The 17,353-nt window shown below is 40.7% G+C and overlaps 1 protein-coding gene across 2 annotated transcripts in view; it reads left to right on the top strand.

The window, feature by feature from the left end:
* PRTFDC1 (phosphoribosyl transferase domain containing 1) overlaps nucleotides 1-17,353 on the top strand; it is a 65,863-nt gene that overhangs the window by 2,019 nt on the left and 46,491 nt on the right. Inside the window, exons 2-5 of one of the 2 annotated variants that reach the window (XM_089533385.1) lie at nucleotides 7,426-7,532; nucleotides 11,040-11,223; nucleotides 14,000-14,115; nucleotides 14,656-15,066. In XM_089533385.1, coding sequence (XP_089389511.1) covers nucleotides 7,426-7,532; nucleotides 11,040-11,223; nucleotides 14,000-14,115; nucleotides 14,656-14,824 — 576 coding nt within the window. In that variant the 3' untranslated portion in view covers nucleotides 14,825-15,066. Of the gene's footprint in view, nucleotides 1-7,425; nucleotides 7,533-11,039; nucleotides 11,224-13,999; nucleotides 14,116-14,655; nucleotides 15,067-17,353 lie in introns of those variants that run through there. The other variant, XM_089533384.1, reaches the window with a different exon arrangement.

Below are 17,353 nucleotides of genomic sequence, written 5' to 3'. Positions count from 1 at the left end.
TGGCTAGGGCTACAATTCAACAAGAGCTAGAGGGCTACACAGTTTGTATCCCTGCACTAAGGGATAGGTCCTCTTTAGGATGCCTAGTTGTCCATAGGCACTGAAAGACCTTGAGCTGATCCTGAGGGTGAGATTTATTCTAGATCAGTGATTCCCAACTTTGGTCCTCCGGATAATTTGGACTTCAGCTCCCATAACACTTGACTATTGGCCAAGTTGGCTGGGGATTCTGGGAGCTGATGTCCAAAACAAATGGAGGGCCAAAGTTTGGGAACCGCTGTTCTATATTAATACTATTCCAGAGGGCAGAGGCAGCCATCCAGATGTTTTTGGAGTGCAGCTCCCAGGTTTATTCACCACTAGCTATGTTGGCTAGGACAACTGGTACTTGCAGTGATGGAGGGCTGCGTGACTCCCTTCCTTTTCTAAAACTTTGGTCTTCCTGATGTTTTGAACTTCAAATTCCAGTAGACTCAGCCAACATTGCCAGGGGCCAAGTATTCTGGGAGCTGAAGTCCAAAATATCTTGGGAGGACCAAACATTGAGACCCACTGCCTTGGTTTATGTTTCTTCAGGTACAATCCAATGATTTCATTTCATATCTGGTAACCACCTACCCCAACCATAGAACATTTGTACTTTGGTAGACACCCAACTCTTTTCTCTCCCTCATCCACAGAATTTTCATGCTGTGGAAAGGTTGTATATTTTATATTTTGAGGTCTCTCACACAGAAGCTGATAAAGCTTCTACTGGAAAAGGAAACAGCAGTATTTTCATTTGCCCTATTAGTGGCAACCCTATACTGCACATTAGGTGGGGAATAACATTCTCATATGTGTGAACACACACACAGAGCATATGTCTCTGTCTAGATGAAGTACAGCTCCCAGCTCTATGCTGACAGAACTTGTGTATATTATCTTATCAGGTGGGTGGAAATTTTTACTACTGTTTTAATCATCCTGATTAGGAAGTTCTCAACAGAGTGCTAAAAAGTGTGATTGAAAGCAGGCAAGAGGAGTATGCAAGTTTGTATTCAAAAGGACTTTGAATTCACAGTATAGTATAGAATAACAAAATGGAGAATAAAAAACCCTACAGCATTCCTATCCACATTTACAGAGAAGTAGATACTGCTGTCTTAAGTGGCACCAGCTCAGGTATGAGTACAGAGAATTTTATTCTTAATCATATGACATCTCATTTATTATTCAATTAAAGTAATAAAACATGCATGTGAGAAGGGATACTTTATTATTTCATCTTAGAGAGGCATTTGACCTTTACCCTTTGAAGGAGGAATGTGCTCTTCTGAGATCTCTTTGAAGCAAGTGTATAACTATTGTAGTTGTAGCAGTAAATGTTCCAGGTGTTGACATCTGGCCCTACCAGTGTTGGGCATGGGGTTCTTTTAGCCTTCCCCATATGGCCAGAGTTGATGGTAGATGAAGTTTTGCTAACATCTGGGGGCCGACACATTATCCATCCCAGTGCTTAAAGTGCAAGGCAGGAGATGGCGCTACCATTAGGCAGAGTGAAACAATCACCTCAAGGCAGCAAGTTTGGCGTGTCATAAAAGTGCAGAAAATGATACTTGTTCAACTTGTTATTATTTTATTTTACTGTCAGGTCTAGAATTATGGGATTTTCTGTCTTGTCTGCCAATATACTTGGTTGGCATTTATATTATACACTTTGACTGGAAGGATAGTGGATTCCACTTGCTCTTTGCCTCAAACACCAAAATATGTATGGTCCTTCTGGATAGCTGAACCATTTCTGAGCTTTTTAATAAAACATATCACATGGTTGGAAAAACCATGAGGTGTATCTCTTTTCTCACGTTTTGCTACCATGGGATGTGGCAATGCCATAGTTTTAAAAGGGGATTAGGCAAATTACTAATGGCTACTAGTCAGGATGGGTGTGTGTTACCCTCCAGGAGCACAGATAGCACATGCCTTTGGATACCAGTTGCTGAGAAGTCACAACAAATGAGCCAGCATTAAATAAGAGTTTGAGTGTTGGACTAGAACACTGGGAAACTAGGGTTTGAATTGTCACTTGGCCTTGGAAACCTACTGGGTGACCTTGTGCAAGTCACATTATCTTAGGCGCATTACAGACCACCATAAGGGACGTCCTCAGGACGTCCTAGGTTTAAAAAGGGGCGTCACTTCTTGACACCCCCAAGCCTAATACATCCTGAAGATGTACAAGATGGCGGCGCCCCATCTACATGGGGGCCGCCATGATGGCGTGATGAACGCACCGCCTCCAAACGAGGCGGCGCGGATGTGACGCTGTCGCTCCGCGCAAGGGCGCTTAGTGCGCCCTTTCATCGGCGGAGCCTGGTCTTGCGTCGCTGGCGCAACCTTTAGATGGCTGCGCCCAGCGATGCAGAGGAGAAAGGGGCCAAGTGGCCCCTTTCTCCTCCCCGCCGCCACGGGGTGTCCTTGGGGCTTGAAGCCCCAAGGACACCCCTTTCCAGGCCTCGGCGAAGGGGTCTTTTGCCACTTCCCCACGGCCTGGAAAGCGGCGGATCAGGGCCTCAGCAGCTGCCGCTCTGGCCACTGAGGCCCCAATCCAGCAGGGAAAGGGGCGGGTGCAGGCTGCTGCTTTTCGGCGGTCTGTAACACGCCTTAGTATTTTTTCTCAGGAAAAGGCAAAGGTAAACCTCCTCTGAATAAATCTTGCCAAGAAAACCACATGAAAGGGTCATCTTAGAGTCACCATAAATTGGAAATGATTTGACACACATCAACAAGAGAGGATTATTGGCTTCATGTCCTGCTAAAGGGCTTCCCCTAGACGTAGGCTGAGCAACTGCATATTGGGTGTGGAAATTGCTTCCCTAGTACATCCCCCAGAGGAAGATTTTCCCAGAACCACTGGAAAGGGGGTTGATTTAGGAGTAAAATCAAACCAGGGGAATCAAATATCTGTGTTTTTATCATGATTTGAGTGGATCTTTAATGTCAATTTTTGGCCAAACAAGTTTCAAAAACATGTGAGGGATAATGGACCGTAAGATGGATCTCGGGAATCACATGCAGCATGCAGTTTCTTACACACAGGAATCCTAGATATCTGGCTGTGGGAACCGAGATGCTGGACTAGATAGACCTTTAGTTTGATTCAGCTCTTCTTTTGTTTCTCTTCCATCCTTCTCTCAAGAACCCCCCCCCCCCCCATAGGTTTCTGTCTTTGCTTTCTCTTGGACTGACTTGCCCCCATGTGGCTGGGTCAGGGCAAAAAGAAGGTGAACCTCTGTTTTGCCTGTACTATGTGTACACACACCTTTTCATAACACTTCTGTTCATTTTCTGAAACTGTCCAGCTGTCTTTGGCCACAAGAGAAGCTTTTCTGGTGAGGGTGAAAATTATCTGCCGCTACCTAGATTTTCTTCAACTCCCACATTCCTCATGATTAGTTTTGCTCTCTGAGGCTGCTGGGACTTCCAGTCTGACAGTATCTGGAGGGCTGTATGATTCCCATGTCCATCTAATAGTACCTGCATCTGTTTCATTCGGCCTCATGATAAGAGCAGCCTTGTTAAAATAGTAAAGTTACTTTGCATGATATCCTTTAAAGCTTGAGGCTTAAGCCTGCTTACTAAGGGGAAAAATCCATTGACCTTAGTAGGATGTCTTCTGACAAAATATGCTTAAAATTGTGTGGTTGTTCTGTGTAACTCTTGCTGAATTTTGCATCGTATTTTTCAGTACTACTTAACATTATTTTCAGGAGAGCATTACATTCCAGCCACCATATTTCTAAAAGAGAAAAAAATATAGGCTAGAGGTGAGGTGGGAGACATGTGGTTATGCAGTTACTGCTGAATTTGAATTCCCATCAGCCCAAGCCAACATGATAACAAACACTGTGCATTTCGGTTGGCCAATAAAAGATGTCACTGATGGATTTTTGTTTGTATTTATTAAATGGCCATCACATGTAACATGATAACAGTGAGGGATGGTGGGAGTTACAATTCAACAACATCAGGAGAGCTGGAGGATCATTTAGAGCCTGTACAGACAGGCCAAAATAAAGCTGCTTCACTTTGGAGATATGCTGTTTAAATGATGCATGCGTCCTAAGAATCTGGAAGCCACACCAAAGCCATGGTCCAGTCCTAAAGACTGGTGCACAGCTTTGGCGCAGCTTCTGACCTCTTAAGATGCGTGTGTCATTTAAACAGCATACCTCCAAAGTGACCCGAAGCAGCTTTATTTTGGCCTGTCTGTACGGCCCCATAGATGGCATAAAAAGTTTTCCTGCTTGCAGTAGAGCAATAAAAGGTGTCTCCCACATTAAGGTGCTTAATTTCCAGTGCCAGTCAGTTTATTTGGCACATGAAATGGAAAATTCCATAATCACCTCTCTCAATCTGCTAATAAAACACAGTAATAACAGATCAAGTAACACACTTACTAATATTAAGTAAGTTAGTAGTATTAAATAACAAGTAGTATATAGTAACTTAGCAGTATTGAGTAATTAACCATTTGACATTCTGAATCTACTGCCTAAGGCAGTTATCTTACTCTGTGTAATTATATGGCTAGCCTAGTTCCCAACTTCTGATATTGGTTACACCTCCAGAAACAGGTTAAGACACCTCATTTTCTGAGGCTGGAATGACCCTGGAGCACTATTTAGGTAGAGGAAATGTGTTGGGGTGTGTGCCATGCTTTCCGTATGCTTCATACCATTCCAGATTGCATACTATTTGTCTTTGTGCACCTGTTTACTCAGACAATTTACTGGTTCTGCAGATTATTTGATTATTATTATTATTATTATAAATAACTAAACAGGCTCATGTTATAGCACTGCACACAAAAGGACATCTTTTTTTCCAAATAAGGATATGGCTGATTTGCACATTATATTGTCATATTGTGTACAACAATAGCTGTAACAATACTATTAGAATGCATAGCATTACTCCTTCTTCAAGAGCAGGCTTTTAGGCATTAGTGCACACATGCACAAATACCCCACAAACACTGAAATCTAATATCTTGCACCTGTGTACTTTTTGATGTTGTGGGGCAGGCAACCTGTAACATTTCTATTCATCTTTGCAATGTGCAGCCCTCAACACATTGTGGAAAATGGCCACCCACCTATGATTTGAAGAAAACTTTGAGCTTTATTGTTCTTCAGAGCTGTCCTGACTGTTCTACTATTCAGATAGCTGTTTGCAGTGTGCCTGTATTTTTCAAGATCCACCCTCGGTACTCCAACAGAACAGGATTTAAAATATAAATCTGCATAAAGTATGGGAATACAGTGTGCCCACTTCATACACGGGTGCACCATATGCCGCTTCCTATTTATATGGAAGCTGTGTCGCCATTAAATGAATGATGCACCTGCCTGCTGCACACACCTGCCGTGCCGCCGTGAGCACAAGCCCCTTATATTGAATGGGGCTCGAGCTTACGTGGGATTTGCCTTATGTGGGGGGGGGGGTCTGGAACGGATCCCCCACATAAGGCAAGGCTCCACTGTATAATCCTCTTCTGATATTTCAGGGACACTGTTGGCAGTTCTTTAAGGCTGAATCGGCACTGCAGAAATAATGCAGTTTGACACCATGTTAACTGCTTGGGTCAATGCTATGAAATTCTGGGATTTGTAGTCTTGTGAGATATTTAGCCTTCTCTGTCAGAGAGGTCCGATGTCACAAAAAAACTACAAATCCCAGTATTCCATAGCACTGAGCCATGGCAGTTAAACTGGTGACAGACTGGATTATTTCTGCAGTGAGAATGCTGCCTAAATAACTGGATTAGATCTAGATTATACCTATTGAAATCTGTAGAACTTCATTAGTCATGAGTAATTTTTCAAAGGGTACACTGCAAACATGGCTAATCTCAGTATGAGTTGCTATAATTTGATTAAAGGTCCTACTATCTTAACAAACTTAAAATGTATTGTATTTGGAATGTTATTGTCACAGTTACTTCTGTGGATTCAATACCATGCCTCTAATGTAGAATTAAGTACTATGAATACATACTTATGTGAATTTCTGAATTGATTTGATTTGTGACAGTGCTGCCAATTGTACACTATAATCCCCTGTAGATGTTACTAACTTAGGCGGGGTACATACCGCCGCTTTGCGGCGGTCTGCCGCCGCCGCCAGTAGGTCCGCGGGGGAGCCGGAGCCTTCAGACGGCTCGACTCCCGCACGGACCGAAAAAGAAGCTCCAAAATGGAGCTTCTTTTACCGTCGCGTTTGCGACGTAGCGAGGCGCCAGGGGCGCGCTCGCTACGTCACAAGCGGCGTGACGCGTACGGACGCTCAGCGTCCGATACGCAAAGATGGCAGTGCCCATGTGAAAGGGGCGCCGCCATCTTGTACGTATAGAATACGTACTAGGGTTAGGGGGGTGCGGAAGCACCGCCCCTTCCTAACCCTAGTACGTATTCTATACGTACTAAATGGCGGTGTGTATCCCGCATTGGTTTTACTTGCTTTCTCTGAAATACCATGGAACAGTGGGAGAATGTTTATATTGCACCTATAGACAGTTTTCTTCAGTCATCCAATTTTGGACAAAGTGGAATCCTCACCTTTGAACATGTGAAATGGTCACTTGCAGCATCTTCTAATGAAACCAGTCTAAGAGAAACTGCCAAGACTGAATGTTCCTGCACTGCTTTAGCTTGTGTTTAGAACAGGACACCTGCTAATGCCTGAAGGGCAAAAATAGTATTCCCTGTCATTGTGATGATAATTCAAAAGGACTAGAAAGCTCCATGTGATCCCAGTGCAGTCTCCTCATCCACTTGGTATGTTCTACCCAGAATAGGGTGGCCATATTCCAGTCCCTCATATCCGGGCATCTAATTAGCATGTTATACAAACTATTATAATTTCACATGCACAAATTATTAAAATTATGCATGTAATTTCTGAGCTAGGAACTCCAAAACCATTCATTAACCCAGCAAAAAGTTTTGAAGTTCCTGGCTCAGAAATGTCTGAAATTTCAATTCTGAGTAGCCCATGAAGAGAGCCTTAAGAGTGTTCAGGTCTTTGCAGCTAATAAACAGATCATTTTTTGAACATCTTGAGGTGTGTCTCTTGTTTCTCTTGCATACCTGACAACAGAACAAGGAGTCCCTGCCGCCTCTCATCAGAGAGAACAATGGGGATTCCCTTAACAAGCACAAGGAATTACCAGTGTGATCTCTGCTTGAAGTTAGCAGAGACTTCTATCTTTCTAAGAAGGATAGGGTTTTATGGAGAGGCTATATTCTGGGAAAGGTGCTTGGGAGCCTCTATAGACCAAATTCTTAACTCTTGGTGGTCTGGAATAATCTCCTAGGCCTTTGGAAATTACCAGATGGTAACAGTCTTATGTTTTGTAATGACACTCTGTCTGCTTTGCAGATCTCAGATGATTGGCCAGGATATAGTTTGGATCTGTTTTCCTATCCGCAACACTACTATGGAGATCTTGATTATGTGCTGATACCACATGGGATCATTGTTGACAGGTGAGGATTTGTATAAAGGACACATATGAAAATGAAATGTTTCATTTTTTGCAGCGCAGGAACTGTTGATTGGTTTTGGAAGGAAGGATTAATCCAGCCATCACTAAATCAATCCCCTGCTTGCTAAATAACAGCATTAGTGTTTCTACTGTAATGTTTAACACAGGATGCTGTACCTTTAAATAATTGTATTTAGGATGCTGATACTTACCAGAGGGGGCTGTATCAGCAAATTACTGTAGGTCTCAGGGTGGGAAGGTGGTATCTTTCTTGCATTGAATAGATGGGTATCAATGATCAGAATTAGTTCCTTTTTTAGTTTTCTGTACTCAGCTAAAGATTTTAATGGTTTAATGCCCTCCCTTCTCCCTTTTTAATGGGATTTGGTTATCATGCAACCAATCATACACCCATAGCCCCCTCTCTCACTTTTGACTTGCTGTATGGGGAGCTATTTAACAGTTGCTACAACAGGTGAGCGCAAGGCTACAGTATCTGTTGCATTATAAAATGGGAGTTGGAGTGCACACATGCCAAGTTCCTCCTCTACAGTGAGCTTCATACTCACTGTCTTCAAGTATACCTTTATTCCTGATGGCAGAGGAGTATGCACTGAAGAGCTGTCATGTTAAATGCTTAATCTGTGAGATGCTTTGAATGTGAATGTGGAAATAGCCAAAGGGCTTAAATGTCACAAGAAATTCCTAAGGGTGCTCCTTGTAATGCTTAGTTGTAAGGAATAAAAGAGGGAGATATTAAAGAACATTCAGCATCTCCTTTCTGCAGACAAGCAACAGCACCTGGTGCTTTTATACTCTTCACGCCATAATCAACATTAATTAAATATCTGAAGTAGTGGACTGAGAAAGAGAAATTTTAAATTCTGATGCATAAGAAACACAATCCCAAGTTGTGAAAATTGAAGGTTGAGATGTTGCTGTTGTTTTATAGTTAATGTTAGCTGTTGTAAAGGTAACTCTTTACCACAATTTCTTTTTTATTTACAAAATAAGGTTTCACTTAGAGAAATCCGTCATCCATGATCCCAGGTTGCTTAAAATGACTGTAAACTCAGTATTTCACAAGTAATATTACTTGTTATGCCAAAATAATAACTAAGTTATATGTCATTCAATAATTTTGCAAAACATATTGTAATTGTGCCCACATTATCCCACTCCCTGTTCACCCAAATTAATACATGGCAGGTGTTGTTGCTATGTGACCCTGTTATTTCCAAGCTTGAGTGAAAATGTACATAAGAAAGCTGCCCATATATTGTTGGATGCCGTAAGTCATCACATTTGTATGTGTAAAAGATGTAAGTTTTCTATCTAAAGATCCTAAGCAGTTTCTGGTGGTTTTGTTTGTCTCATTCATGTAGAACTTACTTTTGTAATGTATGCTTTGGGGCTCATGCTGACTGGTGATATGTGCCATACCATTTAATATTTCCTTATGCTTCTTGCCTATTCTCATTGCTTCCCTATTCAAGCACCTACCTTTAAAAAAATTAGCACATTCACTGTGGGTGTCTCCAATTCCTTCATTTCCTCCCTTTGTCCCAGATATAATATGTAATCCACAGTTTCCTTCTCATTCTGTTCTCCAAATGCCTCCTTTCAGTATAAAAAACCCAGAAATCTGTACAGCCCTAGCCCTATAGTGTTAAACAGTTAAGCTCCAATGATTTTATTGCTGTGCTTGGACAAGATCAAACTTCACCATACACAGAAATTGCCAGTCTCCGTTCACTATATACAGCAGTTGCCAGTCTCCCATATGGAATGGACCTAGCAAGGCACCAGTGTAGTTAAAGGAAACTGCCTCCCTCTCCATTCAATTGCAGTAGTGTATTACCTGTCCATAAGTATCCCCAGCTTCTCTTGTCCCATCAAGAGTCCATATAGACATTCTTATTTCAGCACTGACCTCTTCTCTTTACCTTTTGTTTATTGCTCTCTCACCTTCCCATGCATTTAGAAGCATTTGTTTTTACCATGTACTCTGCCTCCCTGCTGAAAAAATGCTGTTGTGTATGTATTTGGAGGTGATCTTGTCCCACTGTCTGGGTGATTAACTTCTCCCATGCACACAGCTATCAGGCTCTTGGCTGGGAAGACAGGTGGACAATGAATAAGAAAATCAAATCATACCATAGACATGGCATGCTTTATAAAACTGAGATTTATCCATAACCAATTGTAACAGCTTTGGGGTGCTCCTGGGCTTGTTGCTTCATCTGACATCTCAGGTGGATGCAATGGTCAGGAGTACTTGTTCTCAGCTTCTACTGATATGCCAACTGTACCCCTTCCTGGAGCAGGGAGACCTTGAAACAGTAGTACATGCATTGGTAACCTCTCGGCTCAACTTCTGTAACATGCTGTACTTGGGGCTACCCTTGTGCCAAAATATGGCAACCAGGTTGGTTATGGGCTTACCTGGAACTGCCCACATTACACCACTTCTAAAATCTCTCCACTGGCTGCCTATTAGTTTCCAGGAAAGATACAATGTGTTGGTTTTAACCTTTAAAGCCCTACATAGCTTGGGTCCTGACTACTGGCGCGAGCGTCTCCTTCCATATAATCCACCCAGTACACTTCGGTCCTCTGGTAAGAATCTGCTACAACCCAAGAAGACTAGACTTTCAGCAGTGACCCAGAGGTCCTTCTCATCAGCCACTCCTAGACTCTAGAACGACCTGCCAGACGAGATCCGTCAGATTACCACCTTGGAAGCCTTTAAGAAGGCTATTAAAACGGATCTCTTCTGGCAGGCCTTTCCAGACTAGACTACTGACTTGCCTCCCCCTACTTTCACCTTTAAGCCATCGTTGTGACACTGGAAATGTCATTGATACCAGCTCTTCAGACCTCCCCCCCCCCAAGAAGATTATTCATTTCCCACCCAAATCTGCCCAAAACTTTTTTTTAACTTTATTGGTCTTGGAATGTTTAAAATTTTTCCTGTTTAATTTCTTTTTAAGATTTGATTGATGATTGTAAGCCCGAGGGCAGGGAACTGTCTAACTAAAAAGATTGTATGTACAGCGCTGTGTAAATTTACAGCGCTTCATAAATAAAGGTTAATAATAATGATTTTATGTTTGGGAGGTTAGGGGTTTGGGGGGTTTAATTGTATTTTAAAATTGTATGTGATTTTATCTTGATAGTCTTGTAATCCACTTTGATTCTTTCAAGAAAAAGCAGAATATAAATAAATACTATTAACAAAATTTGGATGGTGGTGTTCATCCAGATATAGATGTCATCTGTTTTTATTTCATTATTCTGAATGGGATATGCATTTAGGTGCACTTCTCCAGTCACATTCTAGTCATGTACACACAGTGTATTTTGTGCAACTTAGTGGAATAAGGATGAATATGTTTTTGATTTCAGGCCATGTATGATCTTTCATTCTTTTGTATTGCATCACAAAATATGCTTGCTGTGAAAAATCCAAGTCTTACCATATGTTTACCCTTAATTTTTGCTCTAGGATAGAACGTTTGGCCAAAGATATCATGCAAGATATTGGATACAATGACATTGTGGTTCTCTGTGTACTTAAAGGTGGCTACAAATTCTGTGCTGATCTTGTGGAGCATATTAAGAACCTCAGTAGAAATTCAGAAAGGTTCATCTCCATGAAAGTTGATTTTGTCAGGCTGAAAAGTTATTGTGTAAGTAATGAGCTTTGTTTTTACATACTGTTTAATTGAAATGTTGTTTGAAAACAGCAGTGAAGACTACACATGGGGTTGGATCCAGATTTAATTGTTTTGAAACTGTGATCACATATGATTATCCATAGTTAGGTTTATGTAAATTTAGCTGGTTGTAATGTGTGAACCTACCTATGTTGAGAATTTGTGGTTTATTAACCAACAACAAACCTTAACCTCCAAACCCAGAACCATGACTCATCATTGGCTTATTTATCCAGCTGCCCATCCTAAAATAGAACTTGAGAAAAGGACAAGAAACAATCAGAAATGAGGAAAGCAAACCACACTTTGCTTGGCTGTTTCTTGTGTTATTTAGTACTTAAGTAACCATTTAATACAAACCATAGTTTGCTGTGATGTGCAAATGTGCTTTAAGATAAAACCAACTGTAGTTACTGGGGCTTAATTTAATCATTAATGGGATGTAAATTCTTGTAATTAAAGTCTTTTTGATTTCAGTGGATCAACCAAATCTGGACAGAGTTTTGCTCCAATCTATTGATAGATTGGTTTTAAAAAAAAAATCTGCTGGTATTAAACTCTTGTCTTCAAACCCTTTGATGTAGTACAACTCAGTGGATAAAATAATAATACAATGGATTACAAAATATGATCTGTTGAAACAGGATAACAAAAACTGAGCACAACTTCTCAGGAGCACTGCTGATTTTGTATGTGTGTGTATGTCAGGAAAATTACAATACCCAGAGTTGCATGGACTTGTTTAAAACCAAGTTTTGAGGTTTTAATTCTAGCCTCATTCACCTGTTTACAAAACACATTGAACCAGCATGTGAGGACAATGCACTAGTCCCATCTTCTCTGTTTCCATTTCTGTTCTCTCTTCACTTAGAGTCTGAACAGGAATATTTTTCATGTGTGGATGTGACTGGGATGGAATGCCATTTTTTAAAGGTTCCCAGTCACACAGAAGACACCTGCACTCCTCACTGTCCAAGTGTAGAGACCAATTGAACTGGAAACAGAGGAAGTATGTCCAACTCACTCTTCTCTCCCCATTTTTATTCACCATGCATTATAAATGAGCAAACAGGGCTATAGACATTCTCTAAACCAGGATGGAAATCATGTAGCTTTCCTGATGTTTTTAGACCACAGTTCCCAGAATTCTTCACAATTGGCTGTATCTTCTGGGAGCTGCAACCCAAGAACGTCTGGAGAGCTGCACAAATCCCTCTTATGTTCTAAACTGATGCCAGGCTAACTGCCAGGCAATTAAACTAGCCTCCTGAGCACAAGGAGGACATCCTGCTACTGAGATCCAAAACTCCCTCCCCACAACCCCAACTGCTGCTAGCATCCCCTTCTTATTCCATAGTGCTACATAGCAAATGAAGATCCCTGGTGGCACAGTGGTTAAATGCCTGTACTGCAGCCACTCAGAAACCATAAGGTTGCGAGCAAAAGGGCTCAAGCTCAACTCAGGCTTGCATCCTTCCAAGGTCACTAAAATGAGTACCCAGATTGTTCGGCGCAGTTGGCTTACACTTTGTAAACCGCTTAGGGAGTGCTTAAGTTCACTGATAAGCAGTATAGAAATGTACTTGCTATTACTAAATGAAGTTGGAAATGGAGGAGTGTTTTTATTTAGTTTCTGGTTGTTGTTGTTTTTTAAAGAAATACAGTTGACTCTCCATATCTGTGGATTCCTTATCACTGGAGTCAACCAGCTACGGCTTACAAATATTTTAAGATGTATATAAATGCCAAACCTTGATTTTTCCATTTTATATAAAAGACCCTATTTTACTATGCCATTGTATTTAATAGGACTTGAGCACTCATGAATTTTGGTATCCATTGGAGGGGCACATGGAACGAAACCCCAGTGGATACCAAAGGCCCATTGAAATGTGAAATATTCAATTTTTTTTAACATAACCCCTTGAATGAACCTAAACAGTTGGAGAGGTGGAATAATTACCCCTGTTTACAATGAACTGACACTTCTTGAATATTACATGATTAACATGTAATATCATGAATAAGAATGCAAAATGTTTGTAATGAAGGATATCTTTTGCTTTTTGCTGCCAAAGCGCTAGCCAGAGATAGCTTGGTGCCTATGACAAAGTCAAGAACATGTTTGGCAGCCTCTCTCTTTATTCATTGTTTTTCTTATGTTTTTATCCCACTTCACAACTTAGATGCATGATTTGCATGCATAATTTATTCCTGCCTGAATAGGATAATAACTGTTGTAACATGAAGCTGTTCACAGTTTGTCAGGTTCTGTACCAGTATTGTACAGTCATGTTCATACAACAAACCCCATCACTAGCCTGTAATAATGGCTTCGATCAGTGCTTCTTAAGGTATCTGATGTGTGGGACTGGGAGAGTTTTTTCCAGTGGGACAGGAATCAGCACAATATTTGTACCTATTGATTACATTTGTTTCTTTCTTTCCTGGAAACTTGCTGCAGAACAGCAGCCAACAGGTCATGGACCACTACTTTCAGTATCACTGGTTTAGATTAGATGTGTGTATATATACTGGGAGCCTTCTTACTTTGATAAATGTGTTTTTTCCCATTCAAATTTAATATTTTCTTTCTCCCCCCTCTAACATGCTTCCCAGATAGTAGTTTCCAGACAGTGGTTTCTCACATACCATTTTATTTTTCTCCCTTCATACTTCTGTTTACTAACCATTTCCTGTTTCTCTCTTCCTTAAGGAACTCCTGCTGCTTTCTGTTCACTTTATGTAGCTGTGCTCTTTTCTTTCTCCAACTGTTTGTCTCCAAGAACCATGTCCAAGTATTGTAAATACTGGTGGAATTCTGGTGCCTTTTCTTGCTCCATGTTCAGCACTCATGGCTAAAAGGTTAGTTTGCTGCAGACAAAGTAAATGAAAGGATGAAGGAAGCTTTTGGATTTAATCACTAAGAACATTTTCATTAAAGTTAGTCCCAAATGCACACACATTTTACTTCTTATAAAGCTTGCTGTCCTACTAACACAGGCAGTTTGACAGAAAGTATAAGCTTGCATGTAACAGTAGGTTAAAAAATTCTGGCTTAATAAACCATGATAAAAGCAGCTAGAAGAAAGTACTTTATCACCCAATATGTAGTTAAACTACAGCATTTGTTATTGCAAGAATTAGTGATGACTGTCATCTTTCATGTCTCTGCATAAAAGAGAAACAAATTCTTGCAGGATGAGATTGTGATGGGGCAACCAGTCATGATGAATATATATTCCCTCCAGCACCAGATCCAGTGCATTTCTATAGATCAGTTGCTGGGAGTTTGAAGGGGGGAGGGGGGACAGAATTCATGGCTAAAGTACAACTGAAAACTAGTAATGTAGGATCACTGCTGCTTCCTGTTTCACATGTTAAGCCGCCTTTGTTCCCCTTCAGAAACTGGAACTTACAAATAGTGGAGCTGTCAGACACCTCATACTACTGCCCAGGGTGTGAATATTTGACTTACATGATGCTGACCACCCCCCCACCCCCCCGCCTGGTAACATCTCCAGTCTTTAAACTTGATTCAGCCAAGAACACAGCTGTGGTTACCACTAGCTAAGGACAGAACATTAAATAACGGTAATGCTAGCAATTCACACAACCATAGACAACATCTTATTTTGAACTTGCTTCATGTATCTAATATTTTGGGAAGTTATTTATTGTATTTATGTAGCACAGAAGCAGTTTATTTGAACTGTTTCATATGATCACTTGCCCATAGGCTTTAAGTATTGTTCTTAGAAATGACTGATGAATATCTAAATCTCAGGCTTCAAAGTGGCATTGTCTGCTCCTGTTATCAAGAAAGTAACTCTTCTTATATGTCTGTATTGTAAGAAATCATTAAAAGAAAGTTGTTTTTCTAGAGTCTAAATCATGTGATATAAAGTTTAGAAGATTGTATGGCTTGACTTAGAGTTCTCTTTCTTAATCCTTTGAAAATCATCAAAATCATTTGTGGTATCTGGAACATAACTAATTAAAAATGTGACACACCCACACACCCGAATAACAACCCAGATACACAATGGTTACATTGATATGTGCCCACAAGCATTGACATTACATGTTTGCTTTTCCTGCATCCCGTTGTTTCAAATTTATTTTCCAGTCCTTCATTCTCAGCGGTGTTGTCACAAACAGAAGACTCAGTGCCTCAAAACATTGCAAATGCACAACAATACTGCCCTTGTGTTTGCTGCAAAGCTGACCCTTTGAGGGAATCTAGTGCCATTAATTAATTAATTCAGGTTTCGGTGAATCACTGTTGATTTTTATAAGATACATTGTAAATTTAAAGCTCTAATCCAAGCATGGGAAGTTACTTTATAAAATTAATTTGCTACATTACATTGCCAAAACACCCCTCTATAGTTATTTATAATTTTAGTTGCAGTTTTAAAAAGTTGACTGTTTCCTTCCCCATTTCTCAGCAACAAGTAAAATAATAGCTTTTTACCTTTTTTAAAATACTGAGCACAACAGCACAAGATAGCACTCAAACCTGCTATATCTCCTCCACCATTTAATAAGATTGCTAACTGTAAAGGCAATTAAAAGGTTGCACTACAAGATGAGTATAACATAGCCTCATTAAGTTATAGTCATTTTGTAAATTAGTTATAAATTTGTTATTGAGGAAAGACACTGAATTCAAGTAACTCATTGTTTGTAAACTAGTTACTCCCAAGCTCTGTCTCTAATATGTATGGGTGTGCTAAACTAGATAACTGCAGACAAAAATGGATTAGCTTGAATTAGCATGTGAAATTCAGACTTTTTTTGTAGGCCCTTGGTCACCAGGCCTACAAAAGACCTTTGTCTGTTAGCACTTTTCCTACTGGCCCATATTTCTTCTATCCCTAGGCCCTGACTGAGTTTTAGTTTTTCCTGGGCTCCACTTTCTTCCTATGACTGTCTTCCTTTAACACCTCTCTCTCCTCCACTTGGGATACCTGTGGGTTGCAGCTGAATTGACCATGCTGGCTGGATGATGCCAGCAGTTGTAATCCAAAACTGTAATTTTTCTAGGTACTAGGTCTCAGTTTCTCACCCTGATTCCTACCTTTCCCCCTCTTCCATCAGCTGTTTCACCCCCTGGACAGTCTTTCACCTGGCATCCCCTCTCACTTCAGAAGTCAATATTTTTGCACCCTTCTTTATACTAATAGTCTTCACACATGTTGGACTACAACTCCATGACCTGCAGAGGGGACAAACACCTGCACATCTAGAGGGCACAGAGTTGGAGAAGGCTTATTGATGGGCGTGGGCTGTGAGAATTTGCTTCTTGTTGCTTTTTCTTAATCTCTAGTATAATGGGGGATACTGTGGCTATGAATGAACTAATTGCTTCTTATATTGAGATCATCATTCTGGCTTCCGGGTATGGGAGCACTCCAAAGGGACACTTGATTACTACTGGATATTCAGTTGCTAATTTATTAAAGTTTCAGTGTGCATTTATAATGGGGCAAGTGCATGTTCTGCGGGCCCAAATAACATTTGCCAAGCTAAATTACTACACTAAAAGCCAATGAACAACAGTGCTCTGCAAATGCTGCCTGTGGGAACTCGTTTCCCTTAATTCACTGCAGTAGAGTAAACTAAGTGCTTGTTAGGCTTGCTGATTCTAGAGCATCTGAGTGCCATGCTCCTCTCATTTTGCCAGTTAGTGTATCTTTACCTATTTTGTGTGGAAATTAAAACTTGTGACTCTCTCTGATGAAAACACACACTCCCCTCCACCCCATAACGTTAAAAAAAAATCTCCATTAGTTCAGCTGGTAAAGGCATTTCCTTGGAAGAAGTTAAGGTTAAATATGCAGTTCTCTGTCCTTTCATATCTGTGGCTAAAGTGGTGATTTGTGTTGTCTTCTTTCACAGCATGTAGTCATGGATTAATTACAGATTGGCGCCTGCCTGGTGGAATGAATTCCCATAACTCCCAGAGCCAATGTTTGCACTAATTTAGGATGAGTTTTTAAAATGGGTGGGAGAGACAGCTATGAGAAGCCAGTTAACACAGAATTTGGCCCTGTGCTTGAAACTTTGGCAAGCAATACTGGGCAAATAATCTTCTTTT

Source organism: Sceloporus occidentalis, unplaced genomic scaffold, assembly GCF_023333645.1.
Source record: "Sceloporus occidentalis isolate IW3139 unplaced genomic scaffold, rSceOcc1.0.p SCAF_7, whole genome shotgun sequence".
NCBI lineage: Eukaryota > Metazoa > Chordata > Lepidosauria > Squamata > Phrynosomatidae > Sceloporus > Sceloporus occidentalis.
Note: the sequence above shows the minus strand (reverse complement) of the source record. Positions and strands in the feature narration are given on the sequence as shown.